General features: G+C 47.0%; 1 protein-coding gene across 1 annotated transcript; it reads left to right on the plus strand.

Annotated features, from left to right (window-relative positions):
• The first annotated feature begins 8415 nt into the window (after nucleotides 1-8415).
• Nucleotides 8416-9694, plus strand: LOC127312885 (B-box zinc finger protein 20). Its single transcript, XM_051343430.2, has 3 exons — nucleotides 8416-8746; nucleotides 8844-9215; nucleotides 9325-9694. The coding sequence occupies exons 1-3, from the start codon at nucleotides 8552-8554 to the stop codon at nucleotides 9631-9633; spliced, it is 876 nt and encodes a 291-aa protein (XP_051199390.1). The 5' UTR covers nucleotides 8416-8551; the 3' UTR covers nucleotides 9634-9694.
• The last annotated feature ends 255 nt before the right edge of the window (nucleotides 9695-9949 follow it).

Consider the following 9949-nt stretch of genomic DNA (forward strand, 5'->3'; position numbering starts at 1 on the left):
CCATATTTGTTGACATGAAATCCTCCTAAGGATTCGAACTTTGTGAAAAAAATCAATGAATCATCGTCCCAACTGTACAATTTTTACATTAAAACTTATACTATTGCTTAGCTTATATAGGTTGTGTGTTTTTAGCTCATGTATGTTGCTTCACTTATAATTTTGTTTGAGAAACATTTAGTTCTGCAATCTAGATACCTCAACCTTACCTTTTTTTGTCGAGGGCCCTTCTTCATTTTGGTATCATGTCAAGACGTGATACACTTTTGCTCCACTGGCACTCGATTAGTAGAACAACAAGAGAAAAAGGGAGCGGGGAAGAAGAGATAATCAAAGCATAAGTCTAAAGCTTGTAATAATTAAAACAAAGTGAATTTCATTTATAAATTGTGCACAATATAACATCACTTCTACTCATTAGCTTATTCTAGCTCACGGCTTACTGAGTTCAAAATGCTAAAAGGGCTTGAGCAAGTCCCAGTTGAGCCGAGTAACAGCACGCGATAGATTTAAGTGAGCAAGTGAAATATAGTTTGGGCAAACCAACTGAATAAAAAGGTAAGTATCTTTGAACACGGGCTTAGCACAAGTCGGTTTTGGTCAAATGTCCCTCTTCATACTTTTGTCAACCCTCTCAATTGTCGTCCCCCAACTTGGTTTTCACCCTCGAAACTGTTGGATAATTAGGCACAACTTCCATGATTAATTCCAGAATATAAAACATGATGGCAGCAATTACTAACATGTGAAACTCAAACATACTAGATGCATTAATCAACATGAGTAGCAGCAGCGCAAACGGTAAAGCATCCATCGCTAAACAGATCGAGATATGTCGCACGTACCGATCTGGTGGAGGTGGCGGTGGAGGTGTAGCAGATGATGTCGCGGCAGTAACGTTGTTGATGACGGGGACGACGGGTCGAAGTAGACGACGTTGAATACGACGGTAGGCAGCACCGCCCGACTTGGACGGAAGGCGCCCCGTGATGAAGAGCTTGAGCAGTCGCGCAGAGCGCTTCCCAAAAACCTAATTCGTCCTCTCCCGTACAGGATCGCAAGGACGAGTGGTTCCGGAGACCTGCTCTCCCGTTCACCGATGCACGTCGGCGAGCGGGATGGAGTAGGCTACGATGGCGGCGCAAGCAGAGAGAGGTGGAAACCCTAACTCGTGTATTAGATATATTTCTGCGGTAGCCGGGCAGGAGATTATATAGGCTCGGGAAACCCTAGGCAACGTGGGCCACACCCACGTCGCACGAACGTTTCGAGTCGGTTACAGATAGCCCACGATCCGGGAGCGACCCGAACCGACTAACTGCGACGCGTCCGTCTAGGACTCTGTTCGTTTTCCTGAGCTGCAAAAAGTAAGGAAAGTCTCGGCTCGAGGCTCAATCCACTCACCACGAGCGCGGCGCGCGTCGTGACGTGTCGAGTCGAGTCGAGACGAGCGAGCGAGGAGGAGGAGGAGCGCGCGTGTAGCACTCCTATTCTCACTCACTTACTAGTGGTGGAACAACCCACCTTATAAGGTGGTCTAACTTCCTCCCAACTTTCCATGTGGGACTAAACTTCCCACCTCTTGCCACTCCCTAGTGAGCTGCCACCAACTTGGGCTCAAACTCACAAGGCTGCCACTATGTGGGCTTTGAGATTTATAGGAAAAACTGAAATCTAATTTGGGCCACTAAAAGTGGGCCCAATATTTCAACAATCCCCCACCAGATCTCAAATCCCCATTTAGAGATTTACCAATACTCGCTGCTTGTTTATATACCAGTGTTTCAGCGGAGACTGTTAAGTTGAACTTCCGCCTAGAACCTTAAGCTACATCCACTCACACTTGAACAATGGACTAAGCCTTGAATTGCAAGTTTTGCGTGAACAGGGTTTCACTCAAAGTCATGACCAGTACATGGCTGCCAGTAGCCTACCCCGCGGGTGAAGCATATGCGTCATACTTCATGGTCTCTTCATGAGTTACTAGAGATCACCCAAATCTCATAGATTGCGACGTTTAACAATCGGACTCATATAGGTGTGTTATTTCAAGAATGCTCTGTAGGACAGCATCTTTGCTAAAATAGCCAACATAAACACATTAAGGCTTGTTGCCAACCTGCCTTACAAAGAATCGAGAGTTGTGCATCTTCACATAGAGAGGGTTACATAATACTCTCCTCAATTAAACCACTAGTTTGTTCTTCCCAGGTCCTAATTCACGGGATCTCCGATCACAAAGGTTGGGTTACCACTATGGCGTAACATCAACGGGTCTCAAACCCATCTCCCTCGATGCACTTTCTATCACATTACGTGATAGTCCCTTTGTAAAGGGATCTGCCAGGTTTTTGTCTGTTTGAATATATGTAACGATTATTACTCCGGAGTTTCGCAATTTCACGACAGACTTCAAACGTCTCTTGACGTGTCTTGATGACTTCGCGTTATCCTTAGAATTGTTCACTTTGACAATTACAGTTTGATTGTCACAATTCAAAAGGATTGCCGGAACAGGTTTTTCAACCACAGGCAAGTCCATCAAGAGCTCACGCAACCATTCTGATTCAACAGTGGTTGTGTCTAAAGCAGTAAGTTCTGCTTCCATAGTTGACCTCGTCAATATGGTTTGCTTACAAGATCTCCATGACACTGCGCCACCTCCAAAGGTAAATACATACCCACTTGTGGCGCATGATCAGCTACATCGAGATCCAATTCGAATCACTATATCCTTCAAGCACGGTGGGTGCCCCTGAATAGTGAATCCCATAACTCATTGTACCACATAGGTAGCGCATGACCCTATCAAGTGCATGCCAATGATCGCACCCGGGTTTGACATGAACCTACTCAACTTGCTAACAGCAAAAGAGATGTCGGGTCTAGTCGCGCTCGCTAAGTACATGAGTGAGCCAACGATCTGAGAATATCTCAATTGATCTATGGCAATCCTCCGGTTCTTGCGTAGTGTCACACTGGGATCATAAGGTGTTGAAGAAGGCTTGCTATCAATATAGCCGAACCGGCTCAAGATCTTCTCAACATAATGGGATTGCGTTAGAGTAATCCCACTCTCGTTCTTAATCAGCTTGATGTTCAGAATCACATCAGCTTCTCCCAGATCTTTCATATCAAAGCTCTTTGATAAGAAAGACTTGACCTCGTGTATTACTTTCATGTTTGTACCAAAGATCAGAATATCATCCACATACAAACATAGTATAACACCTTCGCCCCCACCATGGCGATAGTAAACGCACTTGTCAGCCTCATTGACAACAAAGCCTACAGAAGTTAAAGTTCTGTCAAACTTCTCATGCCATTGCTTAGGTGCTTGTTTTAGGCCATATAAAGATTTCAGCAACTTGCACACCTTTCTTTCTTCACCTTTTACTACAAACCCATCAGGCTGATCCATATAGATTTCCTCTTCCAACTCTCCATTAAGAAAAGCTGTCTTTACGTCCATTTGATGAACGATAAGACCATAAGAGGCAGCCATGGATAGTAGTACTCGAATGGTGGTAAGTCTAGCGACAGGTGAATAGGTGTCGAAGTAATCTTCGCCTTCTCTCTGTGTGTAGCCTTTCGCTACAAGCCGTGCCTTGTACTTTTCAATAGTACCATCAGGTCTTAGCTTCTTCTTGAACACCCATTTGCAGCCTACTGGCTTGCATCCATGGGGTCGTTCTGACAACTCCCAAGTTCCATTAGAAAGAATCGAGTCCATCTCATTATGGACAGCTTCTTTCCAGTCATCTGCATCTGGAGATGCATATGCCTCTGCAATGGACGTGGGAGTATCATCCACAAGGTACACAATGAAATCATCACCAAAGGATTTTTCAATCCTTCGTCTCTTGCTCCGTTTAGGAGCTTCATTGTCATCCTTCTCAGTAACATTCTCATGTGATTGTTCAAAATACTCATTAGATGTACTGGACTCAGGAATTATCTCAGTAGAAATTCTAGCAATGCTATGCATATCTTTCATAGGAAACATATTCTCAAAAAATGTTGCATCACGAGATTCCATTATAGTATCAACATGCATATCAGGTACCTCGGATTGAACTACTAAAAATCTATATCCTACACTCCGCGGAGCATAACCTAGAAAGATACAATCCACTGTCTTTGGTCCAAGTTTGCGCTTCTTAGTAATTGGAATATTGACTTTCGCCAAACATCCCCATGTGCGCAAATACGAAAGTGATGGTTTTCTCCCAGCCCACTCCTCGTAAGGGGTTTTATCTTTATTCTTGTTAGGAACTCTATTCAGGACATGACATGAAGTCAATAAAGCCTCTCCCCACCATGCCTTTGATAAACCAGCAGTGGCTAACATGGAATTCACCAAGTCAGTCAGCGTGCGGTTTTTCCTCTCGGCAACCCCGTTTGATTGGGGTGAATAGGGAGGCGTCCTCTCATGAATAATGCCATGTTCCTCACAGAATTCATCAAAGATTTTAGGAAAATATTCGCCACCACGATCCGACCTAAGACGCTTGATCTTTCTCTCTAGTTGATTTTCAACTTCAGCCTTATAAATTTTAAAGTAGTCTAAAGCTTCATCTTTAGTTCGCAACAAATAAACATAGCAAAATCTAGTCGCATCATCAATCAATGTCATGAAATATCTCTTTCCACCTTTTGTCAACACACCATTCATCTCGCATAGATCGTAATGTATGAGTTCTAGAGGTGCCAAGTTTCTCTCCTCGGCCGCCTTGTGAGGCTTCCGAGGTTGCTTTGATTGCACACAACTATGGCACTTAGAACCTTTGGCAATGGTGAAATTCGGAATTAAACTTAAACTGGATAGCCGAGACATTAAACCAAAATTAATGTGACATAAACGAGAATGCCAAACAATTTGGTATCATCACTAACATTGCCACATATATGGTTCACAGACTTATTACTGAAATCAGAAAGCGAAAAGCGGAACAAGCCTCCGCACTCATAGCCTTTACCAATAAATTGTCCAAACTTGGAAACAACTACTTTATTCGACTCTAAGACAACCTTAAACCCATCTCTGCATAGAAGGGAGCCGCTAACGAGATTCTTGTTCATAGTAGGGACATGCTTTGCACGTTCCTCACTGCACGATCTTCCCGAAGTGAACTTCAGATCTACCGTGCCAACACCACGAACAGAAGCATGTGACCCATTCCCCATCAAGACGGAAGAATCCCGGGCGACCTGGTAAGAAGTGAACATGGATATGTCAGCACACACATGAACATTAGCACCCGTATCAATCCACCAACATGGAGATTGAAATACCGAAAGAACAGTAAAGAGATTACCGTACCCATCAGCATTGCTAGCGGTCACCGTGTTGACTTGCCTCGCCTTTTTCTTGCGGTCTGCCCTCTCTGGACAGTCCTTAGAAAAGTGGCCAGTCTCTCCACATGTAAAGCAGCTCAGATCTGCTTTGTTTATCATCTTCTTCTTCTTGAAGGTTGTAGTCTTCATAGGCTTATTGAAGGAGGGCTTGTTATTCCCTTTGTTCTTGCTGTAGGGTTTCTTCTGCACCATGTTGGCGCTAGACTTACCCTCTCCTTTCTCAGTATTATCCTTAGCCCGAGCTTTCTCCTCAACATCAAGAGATGCTATCAGATTTTCAACTGATATCTCCTGTCTCTTGTGTTTGAGAGTTGTGGCAAAGTTCCTCCATGAAGAGGGCAACTTAGCGATTATGCATCCAGCCACAAACTTGTCAGGTAAGGCACACTTAAGGAGTTCAAGCTCTTTCGCAATGCACTGTATCTCATGAGCTTGTTCGACTACAGAACGGTTGTTAACCATCCTGATGTCATGGAAGCTCTCCATGATGTACAGTTCATCGCTGCATCGGTTGCACCGAACTTAGCATTCGGTGCATCCCGAGCTCTTTACCATACGTTAAGTGCATGTACACATCACACGTACGATCGGCAAGAATACTTAGAACGCATCCGACGAAGAGAGTATTGCTTTCCTTGAACTTGTTCGATCTTGGTCGATATAGTTCCTTCGGAGTAAACCCTTAGCAACATCGAACACTTTCAGATGAGTAAGCCAGAGCATGGCCTTATACTGCCACCTCTTAAAGTGCACACCGGTAAACTTATCCGGCCTCAGTGCATCAGCAAAACCAGCCATTGTTAACTCAGGAAATTGCCTACAATTAGGTTTTTGGATTGTTGGATAATTAGGCACAACTTCCATGATTAATTCCAGAATATAAAACATGATGGCAGCAATTACTAACATGTGAAACTCAAACATACTAGATGCATTAATCAACATGAGTAGCAGCAGCGCAAACGGTAAAGCATCCATCGCTAAACAGATCGAGATATGTCGCACGTACCGATCTTGTGGAGGTGGCGGTGGAGGTGTAGCAGATGATGTCGCGGCAGTAACGTTGTTGATGACGGGGACGACGGGTCGAAGTAGACGACGTTGAATACGACGGTAGGCAGCACCGCCCGACTTGGACGGAAGGCGCCCCGTGATGAAGAGCTTGAGCAGTCGCGCAGAGCGCTTCCCAAAAACCTAATTCGTCCTCTCCCGTACAGGATCGCAAGGACGAGTGGTTCCGGAGACCTGCTCTCCCGTTCACCGATGCACGTCGGCGAGCGGGATGGAGTAGGCTACGATGGCGGCGCAAGCAGAGAGAGTAGGCTACGATATATTTCTGCGGTAGCCGGGCAGGAGATTATATAGGCTCGGGAAACCCTAGGCAACGTGGGTCACACCCACGTCGCACGAACGTTTCGAGTCGGTTACAGATAGCCCACGATCCGGGAGCGACCCGAACCGACTAACTGCGACGCGTCCGTCTAGGACTCTGTTCGTTTTCCTGAGCTGCAAAAAGTAAGGAAAGTCTCGGCTCGAGGCTCAATCCACTCACCACGAGCGCGGCGCGCGTCGTGACGTGACGTGTCGTGTCGAGTCGAGTCGAGTCGAGTCGAGACGAGCGAGGAGGAGGAGGAGCGCGCGTGTAGCACTCCTATTCTCACTCACTTACTAGTGGTGGAACAACCCACCTTATAAGGTGGTCTAACTTCCTCCCAACTTTCCATGTGGGACTAAACTTCCCACCTCTTGCCACTCCCTAGTGAGCTGCCACCAACTTGGGCTCAAACTCACAAGGCTGCCACTATGTGGGCTTTGAGATTTATAGGAAAAACTGAAATCTAATTTGGGCCACTAAAAGTGGGCCCAATATTTCAACAGAAACTCTCGCATCCCTAGCTCCATCGTCTACGGTGTACGTCACTGCTGAAACAAAACTCCACCTTTCCCCCTCCTAGCCACTCGACCTCGACAAATTCCTTCAGAACCTTCTTGTCAACATGGCCATCGAACCTTCAACAGTCTTTCCAGTTTCCTTAAGAACCGTCTATGGACATGATCCAGACATGTAAATCCACCAGCTCTCTCACGACACACAAGCACATCTATATACCGAACCTCTCTCACAAGTTTGATGCTCTATTGATGCAGAGGCTGGAGCGATGCTCCCATATCGAGAAAAAAAACAAGTTTGATGCTCTTAGCCTCTCTTCCATCGATAAGTCTACACACGGAGTGGGAACCTCTTGAGAACCAACATGGTGGAAAAAATTTACTAAGATTCGGTCACTTATGAAATTTTACTGTTACCCATTCAAATCTATCTACTTTACCTCGGGAACTTTGTAAGAATTCATGAAATCCATTACATTAACGATGTTTCATTGTTATAAATTCATGAACATGATGGTTGGGTATTTCATGTATTTCTTGGATAACACATAGATGAATAAATGTGCATTTTCTGACAAAAAAAAAACATAAAGACATGCACATTTTTCAACATTTCTTCATCTAATAATCATTTCAGACAATTTCCTCCACAATTTCGATCGGTACTTTTATGGGTACCCTTTCACATTTAGGATCACCTAGCCAAACATTCATGCATAGTTTTTCATCTAAGAAAACAATGCCAACATTAAAAGAAAATATGAATATTTATTATTCGCCATAATAAAAGTAAAAAAAAGCACATATCCTTTTCGACGTTTTGGCTAGCTGTACATAATACCATACCAATAAAGGGTGCTTAAAGCAACATGTCATAAAAAATGAGTTGCACCAAACTAGAAGCAGAGTGGAGGGTATTGTAGGGAAAAAAATGGCACTACTGCAATTTTTAGCTGACACACTTACCAACCTCTGGCTTCGTCGTTTGGGCGAAGGCCAGCTCTGACCTCTCTACCCTCTCCTGCACAGAACAAGGCTAGATATTTTTGGTTAATTTAAGGATATTTTGGAGTGCCATGCACCCCACCCGTACCTATCTTTTGAACCAACCCATGCGGGCAGCAGAATAAAATTCCGCGTTAAGATCCCTCTCGATCGCCTGCTCTCTGTGTCTCATCATCGCGTATAAAATAACCTCACCACCCTTCTCACGCCCCTCCTTCCTCTCCACCTTCCACGCATCGAGCCAGCCACTCGCTCTCTCCCCCTCGATCACAGCTTCTACCCCCTTGACCTGATCGCCATGCGTGTGCAGTGCGACGTCTGCGGCGTCGAGCCGGCCGCCGTGCTCTGCTGCGCCGACGAGGCCGCGCTCTGCTCCCCCTGCAACCGCCGCGTGCACCGCGCCAACAAGCTCGCCGGCAAGCACCGCCGCATCACCCTGCTCCAGCCCTCCGCTGCCACCGAAGACGCCGGTCCGCTCTGCGATGTCTGCAAGGTGCGTTCTTGCTTGTCCTGTCTGCCCGTCCGACGCTACAAAGGTACTACTAGCAGACAGTTGAGCTGACGGCTCTGCTTCTGGTGTTTGATTGCAGGAGCGGAGGGGGGTCGTGTTCTGCGTGGAGGACCGCGCCATCCTCTGCGCCGACTGCGACGAGCCCATCCACAGCGCCAACGAGCTCACCGCCAAGCACAGCCGCTTCCTCCTCGTCGGGACCAAGCTCTCCGCCGAGCCCGTGGACCAGGAGATCCCCTGCCCCGACGGAAGCTCCGACGAGCATGACGACTCCTCGGCCGCCGAGGTCAACACCCCCGCAGTTCTTGAAGTTGAAGCCAGCCACGGCAAAGGAGGAGCAGAGGTAGGACGCGACAGCAGCAGCATCTCGGACTACCTCACCAACATCTGCCCCGGCTGGCGCGTCGAGGACATCCTCCTCGACGACGCTGCCTTCGCCGCTGCCGCCGCCGTAAGTCTTCAGCCATCTCTTTCCCCTGTTCTAGTGTTCTGTACTTCTGTCTGGCCACCGGATCATGGCATGGGTAAAACTGAACACCGAAACGTTTGCGCTTTGGTAGAAGCAGAAGGGCCGCGACGAGCAGGTGCCGTTCCTGGACGCCGACCTGTTCGACGTGGTCTCCGGCGGGCGGCCGGGTAAGCGCGGCGCCGCGTGGGCGCCACACGTGCCGCAGACGCCGGCGCCGCCAGCGTGGGGCTTCGAGGAGGTGCCGTTCACTATGGTGGCCGCGCCGACGGCGAAGGCCAAGCAGGGGCACGTGAAGGATTGGTACCACAGCGACAGCGACAGCGACGTGTTCGCCGTGCCGGAGATCTCGCCACCGCCGCCGGCCAAGAGGGCGCGGCCGTCGTCGTTCTGGTGCCTGTGAGCGAGCTATCACTGTCGCCGCGCAGTGATCGGGCGAGGTAGCTGGCTCGATCGGTCGATCGATCGATCGCTCACTAGTGTAATCTTTGCTCGTTGTAGCTTGGTGTGACTGTCACTGAGCTAATGCTGCTAGCTGAACTCTAGTAATTTTGGGGCAACTATGATGATGTTATGTAGTACTATGAGATTGAGATGTTTTAAATTGTTTCATAAATAAGTAATGTATCTCCATCTCCTTCAATTCTCGCATTCGAAATTTCAATTGCTAAAACCCAAATGTACGAGACTGATATATATGTGGTTGTATGATATATGTG

The sequence above is a fragment of the Lolium perenne genome, chromosome 7, assembly GCF_019359855.2.
Source record: "Lolium perenne isolate Kyuss_39 chromosome 7, Kyuss_2.0, whole genome shotgun sequence".
NCBI lineage: Eukaryota > Viridiplantae > Streptophyta > Magnoliopsida > Poales > Poaceae > Lolium > Lolium perenne.

Excerpts from the sequence above, each read along its gene's own strand:
- LOC127312885 (XM_051343430.2), top strand. The coding sequence starts at position 8,552 with ATGCGTGTGCAGTGCGACGTCTGCGGCGTCGAGCCGGCCGCCGTGCTC. Across the intron at positions 8,747-8,843 it reads CGCTCTGCGATGTCTGCAAG|GAGCGGAGGGGGGTCGTGTT; the intron begins GTGCGTTCTTGC and ends GTTTGATTGCAG. Across the intron at positions 9,216-9,324 it reads CCTTCGCCGCTGCCGCCGCC|AAGCAGAAGGGCCGCGACGA; the intron begins GTAAGTCTTCAG and ends GCGCTTTGGTAG.